The sequence below is a fragment of the Cydia pomonella genome, chromosome 7 (assembly GCF_033807575.1).
Source record: "Cydia pomonella isolate Wapato2018A chromosome 7, ilCydPomo1, whole genome shotgun sequence".
Lineage (NCBI taxonomy): Eukaryota > Metazoa > Arthropoda > Insecta > Lepidoptera > Tortricidae > Cydia > Cydia pomonella.
The window spans coordinates 22862420-22881430 of NC_084709.1; the positions used below are offsets into that span (position 1 = coordinate 22862420).

Here is a 19011-nt window from a genome sequence, read left to right on the forward strand (position 1 = left end):
GGCGTCTGATACTTCAGTTTTCTATAGAAAACGTCGCCGTCACCTGTCATAGAAAAAGAAAAATATATTTAAAAAAAGCTTTAGATATATTTCTTGACTACTAAGCTGATGAGATACATCAAATGACAGCTAATCTAAATCATGAATAATTTAGAAAATCTCCTTGATACTAAAGAACCATGATTCTTATACCCAAGCAGTATGAAAGTTATACAAGCCTAATCCACACAACAGCTTTATACACTGACCATAATCTCAATATAATGAAAAGACATATTTTTTTTTCATTTGTAAATTGGCTTTAAGGCTGCTGCTGCTAAACTAATGCGTTATGTCAGTACCGTAACTATAGTATTACTCTAGAACGTCTGTAGAATCCATTCAAATTGTAAACACGTTCCGATTCCTGGAGCGATGCTACTCGTGGCCGAACTAGGGAAAATATAAGACAAATTCAACAGATGTGTAATCAGAGGATCAGGCATTTTAATACCAGTATCTACAGATATTTGTACATTGTATAGTCAGCATAAAAAGAAGCGGATCAAACAACGCTTCAAAAGTATCTAATATTCTGTAACAGAATAACAAAAAGAGACAGTTCTATATTTAGAACAATTAAGACTCTAAAATATATACTTTTAGACGTGAATTTTAGAGATTTATCTACATATTTTAGAAAATTTATCCGGAATAACGGATACTTTTGGCGCGTTGTTTTATCCGCTACTTTTGTTGCTGATTGTACCAAGAAACTTTTACCAATTATTTTTAAGCATTATACTTGGTATTTTTATTACACGGCAAACAACTTATTGGGTCAATTTCAACAGTACTAGTTTTTTGTGTCATTCCGGTGTAATTCTTTATTTACGTTTCTTCGATGTTTCTTTTAATGTCAATCGACACCTCAGACTGTTCTTTGATAAGCCTCTTACAGAGCACTTGATATCTTAAGCCTTTTGAGAATTATCGGAGATTAAAAAACTTGACTCGCACGTGAATGATAAGTATACACAGGAATGATATAACACTCCACCTGAATGACATTTTTCCACCGGAATGAAAATAATGACTCGCACGTGAATGATAAGTATGCACGGGAATGATATAAAACTCCACCTACCTTTGATATCATTCCGGTGCTATTTTCATTCTGGTGGGTATTAAAGCCATTTTACTACACCGAAATCACCGGAATGAAATTGGTGGAATGATAAACTGAGGTGAAATAAAATTATAAAAAAATAACTAAATCCCACATTCATTAACTATCGCGACATTTAAACTCACAGGTACAAAATACACGATCTGTAAATATTTGAAAAATAACAAATATGAAACAAAAAAGACAATATATAGCAAACTCCGGAATGATTTTTTTTTGTCCCCGTACATCGAAATGACATTACTAACGTGTGTAGCGGATCTATTCGGCATCACATCGACGTATTTTTGGGGTTGAGAGCCGCGGCACAACTGACTCTCAAAGTGCGCAGGAGGCGGGGGGGGGGGGGGGGGGGTGTACGAAGTCAAACTTAGCCAATAAACGTCGATGAAATTTGTCCGCGGTAATAAGGATTATTTTGCTGGTCGGTTGCGTTGTTTTATCACAGAGTTCCTATGGCTACCTCCTGTCTCCATCATCAGATCAGCTCGATGGCACCATAATAATGCATTGTCATCCAACTTATATATGCATGTGAAGTTTCAGCTCTAAGTGGGTCTAATTTAGCTTGCAAGATTTGACCCGAACATGCAAGTAGTATAGAAGCGCCGGTTCTGCCCCATGGTTTCACGCCCCCCCTTTAGCTCCGCCCCTCGCCCACCAGGTGTCCCACCCCTGATCCCAGTCTTCCCGACCTAAAAAAAAAAAAAAAAAAAAAAAAAAAAAAAAAAAAAAAAAAAAAAAAAAAACAAATAGGGCCCCATTTGGATCGATTGCGATAGGTCCCGACAGTGCCCGGAGTCTCCTTCTATCACTTCTGCACTCCGCTACATAAACAATACACGCTCGTCGACTCTACCATAAAACCCTCGCCGGCCCTTTCTATTGTCTCTATTGTTACCACGACTCGGCGACATGCTATTGTTACTGCCTGTGGTCTCACTCCGATCTTATTTATTCTGTACGTGTTTGCAACAATTAATTAATTTAATAATTATTACATATTTACTTACTCCATATCTACTTAGGAATAAGTATTTTACCTGACCTATTTATATTACATAGGTTTTTTTTTATATGAACACCTATTACGTTACGATTTTGCATGTCGCCTCCTTCAAACTGTACAGCTCTTTGAGAAAACAATATTGGTTGCAACGCCTATTTATATATAATTACATATTTACTTCCTCCTTATGTACTTAACATTAGGTATTTTTTTTATATGGGCCCTTAACGTGCCACGATTTGCATGCTGTCTCTTTCAAACCTGTATTGTTTGCAACGCCCATTTATTTATATACAATTACATACTTACTTACTCTGTATGTACTTACGACTAGGTATCATACCTATACTATTTTTATTCAATTGGGTTTTTTTATATAGCCACCTCTGTTACGTTGCGAGAACAATATTGGTTGCAACGCCTGTTTATATATAATTACATATTTACTTCCTTTTCTTATGTACTTAAGATTAGGTATTTCTTTTATATAGGCCCTTAACGTGCCACGATTTTCATGCTGTCTCTTTCAAACCTGTATTGTTTGCAACGCCCATTTATTTATATACAATTACATACTTACTTACTCTGTATGTACTTACGACTAGGTATCATACCTATACTATTTTTATTCAATAGGGTTTTTTATATAGCCACCTCTGTTACGTTAGGATTTGCACTCGCACGTTGCTGTCTCTTTCAAACCTTTTAAGAAATCAATAATGTGTATTTACGATAGGAATTATACCTAAACTATTGTATATATACATAATGGGTGATGATTTCATACCAAATATTTTACATATTTACCTATATGTTAGCAGTTTTTGTCTTAAATTTTATTGATTCCAGATTATTATTGATCGAGACATTTGTGTTGTCTTGATTTTTTATCCACTCGTAAATAAGTTTGGTATATGTGAGAAATTGACTGCTAATTATTGATAGACAGTTAACATGGCCGTCTTTAGGTCAGGTTTCAACTTGTAGGTATATGTAAACAAAGTTTCCGTTATTTAGTGCTATAATTTATTGCATTCCTGTTTATACCAGTTAGATAGATGGGGTAGTGACTTTCAAAATCCTGTTAAAACGTGTCTCTTCCTAGGTGGTCCTCTGTTCCCACTAGCGTGCCTGAGGTTTTTTTTAAACACAAATTCATATAAAAAGGCCGCTGCTGAGGGTGAATTATATAGTATCTTTAGACCACCAGTTCAGTTAAGAGCTCTTGGTTTCTACACATTGAAGTTTTGATTATCACTTGTGATCATGGATGTAAGTAATTAAATTGTGTTACTCTATAATTGTTTAATTATCATGTTTAACTCTTGTGTGTATGTTTGTGTGTAATTTTAATTGATATTATTATTTCAGTTTACCGAGAATACCTTCAAGAACTACTACTTCAATGAACACGAAGACGAAGCGAGCGATGAGGAAGGGACGCTTGCTTTCAAAGTCAAGCAGGCCATAGCAAAGAAGCGACCATCCAATAACATCGACGTGTTTTTCGAAAAGTCCAAGAAGAAGCCGAAAGTCTACAAGAAATCTTCCACGGTCGCCAAAATGACGGAAGACGGTGTCGCATACCTTACATCTGGACAAGACGATGGGGCATATGCCTCACATCTGATCAAAATAGAGGTATACGACATGGAAAAAATTAAAAATGTTTCGCCATTGGAGCATTGGAAACACTGCGATCTTCGTGTTAGATACTACACCGTCGGAGAAGGGGACACGCATGAACAAAGTGCTCGTGATGTCATTTACAACATCACAAAAGAGTTATCGGCAAAGCCTAAGTGTGTTAAATATTGTTTAGGAACTGAAAATAAATAGTGTTAAAGTGCTTTGTTTAATTTCATAATCTTAGGTCTAAAATAAGTTTTTCAAATATTGTATTGTTTAAAATAGTTTTAGTTAACGTTTAGCTTCAAACTTATTTTAAGTGTCTTAATTGTAATACTGTGTATATCGAACTTTTTGTGTAACATATATATTTTTTATAAATAAAACACATAATTTCATTGTACATATTCTTTTATTTCACAAAGATTTGTTTAAACATATTTCTTAATACTAGATCATTACTCAAAGTATTATCAGAAAACAAATTTAGAAATTGAGACATTTTTTTCCCTTGATACTTAAAATAAAGATAAACTAAACAATATTCCCCACAAACTGAGGTAAAACAATTTTGAAGTGATTTAGGGTTATGAAACCACCTTTTAGCATTTCTTTTTAGAAATAACTTATGATAACCAGTAGGCTTTCGGCCAAAAGAGTCAAAGTATTCACCATATCCGTTCACATCAATGTAAATTGCGATCCAATGAGACCCAGGTTTAGAATCGGGGTCCAAATTGCTAATAATAAAAGCAGGTAAATTGATCCAAACAGGAATGCGATTTGCAGGAAAAACATTTGACTTAAACCTTTGGTTTATTTTATTCATACCCAGTTGTATTTCATTCGAATCCATATCAAACAAAATGTATATGTTGACTACTGATGATTTTACAACCAACGTTGAAGGGGTAATGATAAAAATTGTGTGAATACATTGTATTTATTTAATTACTAACTGTTATAATCTACAGTGACATCGCGATTTTTATTTATTTCAATTATGTTATCAAATTCAGCATACACAACACAGTTTATAGTGCTATTTAAAGCTGAATCAAAACGAACTTCGATTCTAACACTTCCATGTCTAACAAGATTCCAGTGTGAAGTTGAACTAGCAGATAAATCAGGAGTCAAATCAAAACATAATAAAGAATAACCACCCATATAGTTGGATCTGCTTATAGCATTACCTTCATTATGGAAATGAATACCAGTACCAGAAAACAAAGTATGATAAGCAGTGGCTATTAAACCTGAAGAGTTAAATGAGGGTTGTAATGTTTTAGAAGGAATTTCGTGACCATCTACATACAAACTAAATGAATTCATATGATAATGTTGGAAATTGAATGGATTTATAGCTAAATTACCGTTAAACCCAGAGTTTGAAACAAATCCAATAATACATCTTTTAGGAACTTGCCCGAGAAATATATTATCCAACGTTTTACCCTGTATACCTGCGGGTAATGTTATAACTTTAACTTCCGCTCTTGTTATCGGGTATTTGGCAGTTGTTGTTGCTAATACTTTTTGATGGGCTAACAAAACACTCGGATTTATTCTCGCTCTTCTGATAATGAGACTGGCATCTGTTATTTGTACTTTAAATTTACCATCCTTATGACAAATTAAATTAAATGCTTCTTTCGAACGGACTAATTTTATTCGCATTTCCATACCATTAATAAGAAATTTCTCTTGGTTAAATATGTCACCATGCAAGTGTCCGATCATTTCAACTTCATTGCTTTCTTTGACAAACTCCATTCTTTCGTGAAATCCTTTGTTATTCGAGTCAACACTGTCCATGTAGTTGGGGGTATCTTCATACCACAATCCACAAGTCAAATGAGATTTTTTGGCTCCTGAACCATAATTAAGCAGATTTTCCATATAGGCTCGGTAAGCATATGTATTGTTTGGAGGTGATATGAGCTTCTGATTTAAATAGATGTCTAGCTGGCTAAAAAGGGAATGTAACCAATTATTAACTGGGGCAACGTCTGCGTCAGCTTTTATTTTCGTTCCATCCTGATTCAATATTTTGGCCTTTATAAGCAACAAAGTATGTGATAGATCAATGTAATCATCGCCCGACCCGGGAACTTGAAACTCGATAGGGCCATCATCACTTAGTGATGAAATTGGTTTATAATGAATCCACTGACCACTTTCAATGCTGGTTTGAGTTGATGGTAGAGCAAATAAGTCTAACTCAGATTTGGCGCACTCACATGAATGACTATGTAAGAATGACATTTTTTAGTTTGAAAATATATCTTCAATATTATTTTTCTTTTGTTTTTTAGCTCCTCTTCGTCGCGATGCTTTTAAGTTAATGAACGGTTCACGTCTTTTTGTAGACATTTTATACCCAGACCCCGACATCAATGAATCAATTTTTTCATCTGCTTTTCTTTTTAAGTTGGCACTTGCTTCTTTAAACCTAGATCTAATCGAACTATCCATTGGTCGTGAGTTTACCATATCGGATAAAAGGCCGATCCCTGCATCTAAAGTTTCTTTTCCCACTGTTTTAAAACCACTAGATAATAATGGTAGCACAGACCTAAAAAGACCACCCAAAAAACTTCCAATTCCATGTCCTCGTTGAAATGGAACCCCTTTATATACAATTCCGATACCAGTGCCAGCTTGATGTGAATAGTAATGTTCATATGGACAGGAGATAGATGATCTTTTATAATTCATTTTATTCGTTGGAAGTGTAGTTTCACGCAAGAAGACCCAAACTGGAATGGTATTCTAGCTCCGGTAGTTGATCTTATATCTATTTCTATAGTATCAAATTCTCTTCGTAATACGGGTACATAGTGAGCAGGTGAGAAAATATGTGTTTTGTAAGCACCATAGATAAACTTAGTTGGATCTAATGGTATTATTCTTAGTAATGCTGTTATAACATCTCCCACCACTTGTGGATGAATGATATCAGTATAAACGAACATTTGTGAGGGTAAACCTAAGTATAAATTGGCTGGATGTTTTCCCATTGAGATGTCTTTTAAATTTGATCTCGGTGCAAAGCCCAACTGCAGACTTAATATGGGAGTTGTTGTAATTGACATAATTTCTTTATCCATTGCTACCGCTGACACCATTTTCGAGATTTGATCATATTTGAATCTAGCTTTATTCTTTAACAGTGGATTTTCATTGAATGCATTAAGAAAATGATCAATATTGTCATATGAAGTCGCTGGTATATGAGTTTTCATATCAACAATTTTATCTGTCTTGCCCGCATGTCCTTTTACTTTTTTTTTAATATAAATTATATTTTCAAGATCTTGAACATTATACATGGAACAAGGGTATTGAAATTCTACTAAGCCAACGACCCATTCTCCTTCTAATTTAATAGTTTTAGGTAATTTTGTTAAAAAATGGGCAGTGGTATTATCATTGTAATAATCAGATGAGCTATTACTCAACAAAGTTAAGTAAAAACTGTTTTCACTCATAATGTTTCTAAGCTAGATGACGGTATCCAGGAATTGAATTTATTGGGATAACCTCGCCACTTCACGAACACCTCCTTTCTGCCGCCAATACGCCGCGAGCGTATTATTTTATCGATTTTATACTTGATGGAGGGGTGATGAGTTACTTTTTGTAATTCTTTAGAATAAAATGTACCAATTATAGGTTCCCCTTCTAAATCTTTTAAAGTATAAACAACCCACGGATACCTATTAATAACGGATGCAATCACAAATATTTCATCACTCCAATTAGTTTCATAACCCTTTTGAAATATATGTTTATATTTTGTTATCCTTACATGATCACCTACATTTAGCCTTGCCTTTCCTAATAAAGGTCGTGTATAATTTTTTCGTTCGTATAAGTTACACCAAACAGTTCTTATATTACCAAAGTTAACATCAACTGGACGCATTTTTATGCTGGAATGATAGCTATGGTTATATGAATAAAGAAGATCTTGTAATATATTAGTGTAATTGTAAGTGTTATTATGAGTGAAATAACGCCACATTTTTGTTTTAAGAGTTCTTTGAAATCTTTCAACTATGCTAGCCTTAATATCTGGATTATTGGTAGTATAATAATTTATATTCTTGCTTTTAAAATAAGCTCTTACTGTCTTTGAAACAAATTCTGTACCCTTATCAGATTGAATGTGTCTAGGAGTTGCATTTGCTTCCGTAAATATGCTTTCAAAACATGTTTTAACCGTTTCAGAATCCTTCTTTTTCATTACTCTTGCAAAAGCATATTTACTAAATACATCAATAACACAAAGAATATATTTATACCCATCGTTGTATTCACTATAGGTACGCATATCACTTAGGTCAGCTTGCCATAGTTCATTGTAGTTAGACAGGATGTATTTGTTACGCGAAAAACGTTTATGAACAGGTTTATGTAGAGTGTACGCTTCTTGGGACTGCAACCATTTTTTCACTTCCTCTCTATTCATATAACCTTTCATTTCCTTTATCAGATTATTTAAACTACTATACCCAGCTGGATTTGATACATCGTAGTATATTCTATTTATGTCTAATAAGGAGTCCATTTTTCCCACTCTAATTTCTTATGAGATCTCGTTTTTGGCTTAGTAGATAGAGGAGTAGATGCGTTTTTTTCTGTTATTGATAAGTTTTGAGCGCTAATAGAAGCCTGCGAAGTGCGAGGTTCTGCTGAATGGAGTTTATTAATAAATTCCAAATTTGTTGGGTTACCAATACATGACGTTGGCACTTTTATCTCATTTAACATACTAGCGAAATCTTCCCAACCGACTGGTTTTGGGCGTTTAAGCGGTCTAACCACATCACCTACCAAATCGAGAATATTACTGTTTCGTATAGTCTGACTGTTTATAACTACTTCACCGTTCTCCTTCCACCAAATTTTAGGTTTATTCAAAATAATATTTTGTAGTAGCGTCTGTGTTTTTGTCTTGTAAGATTTAGGTATAACATCTATAATATAAGATGGAGAATATTGTTTAGGTAAATTAAACTTTGATCCACCAGGAGGTGTAGCAAAAACATTCGTTTCAGGCTCAGGTAAATTCAAATTTCCGCTCAAGTTTTCAGTAAAGTTTTCGTGTCATAAAAAAATATAGTTTTAAATTTGAACTCAAATAGCTGTCAATAGAGTAGAAGATTATATCAGCCATATACGAGTATATAGGTTGCATATGCGGTAAGGGGTTAAGTACGGTACCTTTTTAGGTGCATAAAAATGTAAAAAATGAGCGCTGTCTCGCCAACAAACCGCATAAGCAGTTTGGCGAGTAACTTTAAAATTGATTATGTATATGTGCCTTTGAAAAATAAATGAAAAAAAAAAAAAAAGTAAATGATTTCTCAATACGAACATTTTCATCCTTTTGGACGTCATTCTCCTTTTTATTGGATTCCGAAGCAAAGTTGTAGATCTTATCGCTAAGGTGGTTAACTTCATCCATCTCTATTGGTATTTTAAATGGTCTTCGGTCTGTTTCAGCAAAATGTAAATATCGTTGTAGTGCTTGAGAATATAAAGCCCACTTTTCTCGATCATTTATTTTCCTTCTAAGAATTTTATGCATTTCGCCATCTAGACGAGATGTTGAATTTTCCACCTGGTTGTCACTTCTTTTAAGTCTTTCAATTAATTCTGGTTCTACTAACAACATTTTCTTTGTATTCTCCATTGTGTTTAAGATAAGGAATTTACCAAAGCACTTAAAACTGCACCTAAAATAATTGGTAAAAATGCACCCCCTTTCTGAATAATAATAGTTTTTCTAAGCTTGTTCTTGCCTTTTGAAACTAATTTTCGTAATATATCCTTATATTTTTTGAGTTTGGATTTTACTTTGTTATCTAAAGGAATTTTCCCATTTAGAACATTATAGATACATTCACAAATGATATTGATCTCCTCTTCATCACACGATTTAAGTAAAGCTGTGCGATATTTCGGTTTAAGTAACTGAAGTGCTTTTAGTAAATGTTTATAGGTGCTTACCCTTGAATGCATCATTTAGAACTGACTAAAACTTGATGATCCTTGTTGTATTTAAAACCTTTCTTTGGGATATACACCGTGCAATGACCATCAAACGGGAATATTTTAGTTTTAAAACGGCACATGTCATCTGTATTTTGTTTTAGATCAATCATGAGATAGCCGTGGGCGTGTTTAGTAGCATCCTTGTAAGCTTCATCCACGAACTTTGAATTTTCTGGGTAAACTTGACGAGCCAAATAACGTATTTGTGTTTTATCTCTAGGGTTTTTAAAGAACACTAAATAACTTGTATTCAAAGACATATCACGTTGACCTTTACCTTGATGAAATATATTTTGTGTGATATAAAACACGCTCAAGTTTCTGTGGTGACTGCCTTTCGTAAAAATATCGACAATTCGTCCATCTGATTCCCTCATTAAATCATCTATTATAAGCAGTTTAGGTTTTTGACCATCAAACATAGATATGTCGGGTATTCCTTGATTATAATTAACATTTTCTAAATTGTATACAGGTTGCATTTCATCATAGCACCAAATAATTTCGTCAAACTCAACATTACATATTTCGTTTGAATTTTCCAAAAAACTTGTGACAAATTTAGTTTTACCACATCCACTAGGACCAGCTACAATAGTGGTAAAAGGATGGTAAAAATGAATCATTTCTGACCAGTTTAAAGTGTGCATGTGCTGATGTCACGAGAAATAAAATTGAAGTGACATATTTCATTTAATTCAGGTATTTTAAACTAAACCACGAAGGTTACTTGCCGATGAGGGATCACAAGAAAATAATATAAATCAATTATTACTTATAAAAGTTTTTATTTTTGAGATTATATAATAATATTGTCATTATAATCTAATTTTACTATCACTTCGGAAAAATAAAGAACCAAGAAGAATACACATACACGTTTTTTTTTTTTTTTTCACTATAAACAAAAAAACTTTTTTTTTTTTATTGCTTACAAGGAATATCAAACAAAATATTCTTACAAACAAATATCATAAGTGAGACGACAATAACGACTGTAAAATAATAAAAATAAAATCACAAAATAAAAAATTACGATACAACTTTCTCTTCGTCGTTGTAGGGCACTATTATAAAGGAGCTAGGAATTTCAATTATATCCTAAAAAAAAAAAAGGAAAAAAAAAAATACATTAAAGTTATAAATACAGTATTTTAAGTTACGATTACAAAATATACATTTATTAACGATTATAAAATAAAAATAAAAGCAACTATGTACAACAATAATGATAAAATTATTTATTGTTCTGTGTATCGTTAGAAAACTACTTGTGCTTAGTGATTAGGAATGCGATGATGACCCCATGCCAGGGTGTCTGTTGAGTTTTCAATTAAATACCTTTTCGTATCATTAGCAGACAGTGATATTTTATGAATTCTTTGTGTGTATATTATGTGTTTTATAGTTTTAAATCTCAACATTGTATTCAGTTGAGTGGATTTTGAATATAAACATTTCTTATACTCTTCAAGTTTCATTTTACTGGTAACGGATTTGTTGACTCCTTTGGCTTTAACTATAAGTTTGTTTTCATTCTGAATATCCATGGCATACATTTTTGATCGAAGACCTATAAATTCTTTGAAAATTTTCCCTTTTAGTTCATCTTTGAAATAACCCAATTTCATGTTGTTTACTAAAGGTAAGCCATACTGATTGTTAATGGGGTAATCAGATGTGTCAAAATATGTGTCAAGATCTGATCTAATATCTTCGTAAACATTTTCAGTAAATATTTGGTAAACTAAACTATCGGTATCGGTGTAAAGTAGTTTTAATTTTTCCCCCTGATATTTCTGTTTCATATATTCATAATGAAAACTATACATCAGGGTTTTAGATAAATCTAAAACACAAAAACCAAGATATATTGGTTTGTTATAAAATACTTCCGTTTGTTTTAACTGAACAGCTGCAAGATTTTCAGAAAATATTGATATACTATGAAATTCAGGTTTGGCTATTAAAGACTGAACTCCTAGAGAATTTCCATTATTTTCCCAGTGATTTGTTAATCTGACATCAACACGTTTCAAAACGTTCTCCATTGTTTTTCCATACACCGCATTGTTCATTAATTTATAAAAATCTTTCTCAAATACAGAAGTTGCATGCATTCGCATGTGAGTATTTAGGTCTATATAGCACTTCATCCAAGCAGATTGTTCAAATCGCAATATTTTGTGAATTTTTACTAGCTTTAATCCATTTTTTAAACATTGCTTTAAGTTTCTATAATGAATTACATAGTTACATTTTTTGTTTAAATGAGCTATTAGCTTTTTTTCTTTTGAGTCACCTAATATCACATTTTCTGGACAGAAAGGTAAATCAGAATGAGCGTCATGAAACTCAAATGGATATTCTAAGTCAACCTCCAGGATAAAACCATGATCAGCATCATCTGGAATATCAAAATGGGTATCCACATCCACCCATTCAAATTTACCCGTAGGAAGATGTTGTGACATAGCCCAGCCATAAAGGTTATTGGCATCGAAAAACATTAGAAAGGAACTCGGTATATTTTGATCATATTCGGTTTCCGTCATAAACTTGTTATTCGCTTTTGCATATCTGTTGCTGCATTGCGAAATACCGCCGCGAATATTTTTTGAAATAAATGTGATTTTATCAACCTCTGTCAAAAGTTCTAATTCTATTTTTGTTACACGTAACATTGCATCCCAACTTAAACCGGGAGCAGTATAATAGTGAGCCGGATCTAACCCATATGTTTTCATACAAACGTTCCTAAAATTTTCGAAAACATCAGTTAAAAGTAAAACATCTGTTTTCAAGTATAAGTCAGAATATTCACCCATATTTTTGCAGTTAAAATGGTTCCATACATCCAATGCATGTTCGTAATCACTTTGTTCGATGTCACTTCCGGTCAAAGAATTATAAAACTCTTTAAATTGAGGAAGAGATGTTAATTTCAGACAATCGAACGATTTCATATATTCGTATGGATATATACCCTTACGTATCAGCCGTTTAAAATCTGCCCCACTAGGAAAATTCAATTTCAGATCGTAAAACTGTTCGGGTTTTAAATCTTTAGTCAACTTATCAAGACTACTAGCCATGAATTTCAAAGAATCAACAAACCTTAATTTCATTATACGATTATTAACTTTTATGGATTTTGTAAATGATATGTATTTTTCTTTGTTTTGGGGGATAATTTCTATTTTACCTTCCTCAAAACCTAACCCGTGGATAATAAAATGGCTATCATAATTACTCAAATTATGAACAAATATGGGTACAAAGTCAGGAGACCTATATTTTTCGTTACAATGTGAATGAACGACTCCTTCATAAAGTCCCGTTTGCCAGTGGTAATAAATTACCTGTTCCCCGTTTAATTTTTTTTCACAAATATAACAATGACTACTTTGTGCAATATTTACTTTGTTATCTTCAGTCAAGGGTTGAGGGGTTTTTACAAACGTGTTTTTGCAACAAATTCGTTGTAAATCCTTTTTTAACGAATCCATGAAGGTACGAGCACAGTTTTCACCCTTATAGGTCCTATACACAGATAATTTATCGTTGTAGGAGCACTTAACATAATATCCATAACTATAGACTTCATGTTTTTGAATATTAGCGGTTGAAGATGTAGTTTTATCGAAATTATTAGAATGTGGAATCGGATTTAAAAATGCTTCGAAATCAGCATATACAACGTAGGGGATTCGTAACTTACGTTCATAATTCTTGAAGGTAAGCATGTTAGAGGGAACTAGTTCATTAAACCAATTTCTTTGTTTGTGTTGTTGTGATGGCAATTTAGTACACACATGAAAACAACCATTTTTTTGGTGGCTTTCTAAATTTTCGTTTGATGTAAAGTTTAGTAAACACCCATCGCAAATAAAAACACTATGATCTCTACTTTTTAATTGATTAGACACTAATCGAGATAAGTTACGAATCCAACAATAATGTCCTCTGCTACCTTCGGTTATGTACAATAAGTTCAAATGATTTGTTTGTTTACACTTTGAAAGGTGCAAAGGACCCACAACATCATGTTTTTTGCTTTGTGGTTTGTATTCCAATCCAAAAACATTAATACTCAAGCTATTCAGAGTCTCAAACTTAGGAATATCAGTAAGTTTCATTGGGAAAGAAAGTTGTCCAAAGTTCAATTTATCCTTATGTTTCATGTATGTGCCCACAATATTTGCATGGTTATTCCTTTGAGGTGGATATAAACCTGACAGTACAGCCCATCGAAAACATTCGTAATCATTATTTTGAACATTAATTATAGCCTTTTTATTGTGTATATCACGCGGTAATTTTATGTATGATGAACCATGCAACGGATTATATTTGTTTATATTCACATCTAGATAATTAATTTTTTGTAAACTCCAGCCACTATCCTTTTTTTCAAAATTTGATAATCTCATTAACATTTCATTCAAGAGAGATAAAAAGATTTCATCGCTATCACTGCTTCTGGTAATGATATTGTTAGTTAATTGAAAATCAAAAGTATTTGTAAGTTGTTTTGTTTCTTGAAAGAAATCTGCATAAAGAATGAAGTTAACTTTTAAGCTACAATGACTTGTAAGTGAACGGTTCCACAATGTCTGTATTTTTTCTCTATTATCCTGTAAAAATATTTCAGGGGTTTCAAGATTACCAAGAGTACTATTATTAGAGACGACCCTATACGTTGCAACCCTATTTTTAAAAGCACTTTCAATCAACTGAACATTAATTAGTTCATAATCTGAATGTAAGACATTGTTTTTGTGTCCGTTGCTATTTACATGGTTTGCATAAAATTTTTTTGAAACATATATACGACACACAGAACATTCGATTTTATCACTATTAATTGCACTTACATCGGTATCAGGTGCTTCAGGTGATGCAGAGGTGAAAAGGTCACGACTGGTTGACGGGCAGTTTTTCTTGTAAGATCTATCTTTAACCGGATCCGCTGCAGTTCTTTTTTTCGTACCGGTTTTATCGCTGTTAATTGCATTTAAATCCGTATCAGATGCTTCAGGTGGTGCATAGGAGGATGGATCACGACTAGTTGATTGACGGTTTTTCTTGTATGGGATATCGATACCTGGATCCACCGTAAGTCTTCTTTTTATACCGGTTCCGACTTGTGAAGTTCTGTGAAAGGAAAAAAGAAAACTAATTATTATACTTACTCATTTAACACATCATTAAATTAGTATTCACACAATTACCATTATAAAATATACTAACTAGATTCTTTTTTACAATGCAAACAATATGCTTGCATTGGTAGAACCCCATCTATTTCATCAGGGTTAGATGTAAATGAGACATCCTGATAAGATTCCATATGACCATTACAAGGTGTATAATAAGGTATTATATCCCAGTCTTCAATAAATGAATTAGGTAAAACCCCTTCAATATACCATAATCTTATAAATCTGTGGAATTTTTGAAGTATAACAACTTTATTAAAACACGCTATCTCATCTGAAGTAAATCCCGACCGAGGATAAAATTGGAATGCCATTATAAGAACTGTATCACACACCAATATAACCTTGACAGTTGACACTTAAATGGATAATGGTGTAGAATGGCTGGGAATGGGTGGTCGGGCTGCTTATATATTAAGCTCCTACTCCCACTCAGCAACACAATAAATTCATGTTTTAACAAGTTTAGCGAAACGCGACAGAAACAAAATAAAAAAATATGACAAGTTCTTGCAAGTACGATGGACGATACCAAGTAGTTGTAAATAAAATAAAAAATAATACTCACGTTTTACGTTGCAACTGGCTGAATAGTTCACCGGCATCGTATAAAGCTTGATCTTCCTCGACATCTTCACACACTTTATTTAGTTGCGAATCGTATATATCACTGTTTAAGTTATCCATAGTAACTGCTTGAACAGAATGAAACTGAACTGGTGGTCTAAAGATACTATATAATTCACCCTCAGCAGCGGCCTTTTTATATGAATTTGTGTTTAAAAAAAACCTCAGGCACGCTAGTGGGAACAGAGGACCACCTAGGAAGAGACACGTTTTAACAGGATTTTGAAAGTCACTACCCCATCTATCTAACTGGTATAAACAGGAATGCAATAAATTATAGCACTAAATAACGGAAACTTTGTTTACATATACCTACAAGTTGAAACCTGACCTAAAGACGGCCATGTTAACTGTCTATCAATAATTAGCAGTCAATTTCTCACATATACCAAACTTATTTACGAGTGGATAAAAAATCAAGACAACACAAATGTCTCGATCAATAATAATCTGGAATCAATAAAATTTAAGACAAAAACTGCTAACATATAGGTAAATATGTAAAATATTTGGTATGAAATCATCACCCATTATGTATATATACAATAGTTTAGGTATAATTCCTATCGTAAATACACATTATTGATTTCTTAAAAGGTTTGAAAGAGACAGCAACGTGCGAGTGCAAATCCTAACGTAACAGAGGTGGCTATATAAAAAACCCTATTGAATAAAAATAGTATAGGTATGATACCTAGTCGTAAGTACATACAGAGTAAGTAAGTATGTAATTGTATATAAATAAATGGGCGTTGCAAACAATACAGGTTTGAAAGAGACAGCATGAAAATCGTGGCACGTTAAGGGCCTATATAAAAGAAATACCTAATCTTAAGTACATAAGAAAAGGAAGTAAATATGTAATTATATATAAACAGGCGTTGCAACCAATATTGTTCTCGCAACGTAACAGAGGTGGCTATATAAAAAAACCCAATTGAATAAAAATAGTATAGGTATGATACCTAGTCGTAAGTACATACAGAGTAAGTAAGTATGTAATTGTATATAAATAAATGGGCGTTGCAAACAATACAGGTTTGAAAGAGACAGCATGCAAATCGTGGCACGTTAAGGGCCCATATAAAAAAAATACCTAATGTTAAGTACATAAGGAGGAAGTAAATATGTAATTATATATAAATAGGCGTTGCAACCAATATTGTTTTCTCAAAGAGCTGTACAGTTTGAAGGAGGCGACATGCAAAATCGTAACGTAATAGGTGTTCATATAAAAAAAAACCTATGTAATATAAATAGGTCAGGTAAAATACTTATTCCTAAGTAGATATGGAGTAAGTAAATATGTAATAATTATTAAATTAATTAATTGTTGCAAACACGTACAGAATAAATAAGATCGGAGTGAGACCACAGGCAGTAACAATAGCATGTCGCCGAGTCGTGGTAACAATAGAGACAATAGAAAGGGCCGGCGAGGGTTTTATGGTAGAGTCGACGAGCGTGTATTGTTTATGTAGCGGAGTGCAGAAGTGATAGAAGGAGACTCCGGGCACTGTCGGGACCTATCGCAATCGATCCAAATGGGGCCCTATTTGTTTTTTTTTTTTTTTTTTTTTTTTTTTTTTTTTTTTTTTTTTTTTTTTTTTTTTTTTTTTTTAGGTCGGGAAGACTGGGATCAGGGGTGGGACACCTGGTGGGCGAGGGGCGGAGCTAAAGGGGGGGCGTGAAACCATGGGGCAGAACCGGCGCTTCTATACTACTCATGCATAACTATAAAGCAAAGCAAGTCAAATAATAATAATTCAGCCTATATACGTCCCACTGCTGGGCACAGGTCTCCTCTCATGTGCGAGAGGGCTTGGCCTATAGTCCCCATGCTAGCCCAATGCGGACTGGGGACTTCACATACACCTTTGAATTTCTTCGCAGATGTATGCAGGTTTCCTCACGATGTCCGAAAAGCTAGTGGTAAATATCAAATGATATTTTCGTACATAAGTTCCGAATAGTTCATTGGTATGAGCCAGGATTTGAACCCGCGACCACCGGATTGAAAGTCGGACGTCATATCCACTCGGCCACCACCGCAGTTGGCAGTTGGCTTTGTTTATGTATTCAGTAACTACTAAGTCAGTTACTCTGAATGTAAAAGGAAGCCTTATCCAGCAATCTTCGTACGCCGTGTTCCATTCGGGAATAAATTTCGTAGTTTAGGCACCGGACTGTGGCGGCAATTTAGATTCAATATGAAACACATTTGGATCCAGCTCGTATTTGATCGTTATTTAATGGCTATAAAACTTGAATATAGGGTTATATTTTCATATTTTGACGACCGGTTTGGCCTAGTGGGTAGTGACCCTGCCTACGAAGCTGATGGTCCCGGGTTCAAATCCTGGTAAGGGCATTTATTCGTGTGATGAGCATGGATATTTGTTCCCGAGTCATGGGTGTTTTCTAAGCACCCTCAACACAAGCCTTATTGAGTTTACTGTGGGACTTAGTCAAATTGTGTAATAATGTCCTATAATATTTATTTATTTATTTATAATATACTTAGATCACTGTAGAAGGAAACCAAACTGAGAGGTGTTCGCAGTCCAATAATCTCTGATAGTCTGGCCAAATCCGCACAGCACTGGACACGAAGACGATGTATTCCATAATGTCAAACTGGAATAAATGATGGGACGTCGACAGACAAAAATAACGCTTTCTCAGGGGGAATTCAGACCCTCATCAATGAGGATAAAGTCGCGAGGAAGTAAGAGGACACACAGGAGGGTGTTTTCCACTTTGTAAGGATTTCGTTTTCATGTCGAAAACATCCTTGGATTCTAAATTCAAGTTATAAGTATAACCGGGCGACATATGTAAGTGAAGAAGCAATCAGAATAGTATTTTATGCAACAGTTGTATAAGAAGGGTCAAAAAAGGCGAGTGGCGTGAGTTACAATGTGAGCCGGAGCCGAAGGCGTAGGCGAACATTGTAAAGGAATACGCCACGAGAATTTTTTGACCTACTTATACAACGTTGCATACAATATTTTTCCTACGAGTCAACAAAAATAAATCTTAATTTAGGTAAACAAATTACAGCAAAAGTATATAGCCAAGACGCGCGAGCATATACCTTGTTACGCGCCCGGCCCGCCCCGGGCCGCGGCCGGCCGGTCAGCGACACCTCCTCGTAACTCATGAGGCTTATTGCTTAGTTAGGCTCAGGAGCTTATTGCTTAGTTAGGTGCTAGGTCGTTTTTTTATGATAGAGGAGGCAAACGAGCAGACGGATCACCTGATGGTAAGCGATTACCGCCGCCCATGGA

General features: G+C 34.0%; 2 protein-coding genes across 2 annotated transcripts in view; both read left to right on the top strand.

Annotated features, from left to right (window-relative positions):
- The window catches only part of LOC133520169 (blood vessel epicardial substance-like), a 102271-nt gene that overhangs the window by 8268 nt on the left and 74992 nt on the right, over positions 1 to 19011 (top strand). The window lies entirely within an intron of this gene.
- Positions 1873 to 4034, top strand: LOC133520165 (uncharacterized). The gene is made up of 2 exons (XM_061854536.1): positions 1873 to 3449; positions 3549 to 4034. Exons 1-2 carry the CDS (start codon positions 3444 to 3446, stop codon positions 4014 to 4016), a joined length of 474 nt encoding a protein of 157 aa, XP_061710520.1. The 5' UTR covers positions 1873 to 3443; the 3' UTR covers positions 4017 to 4034.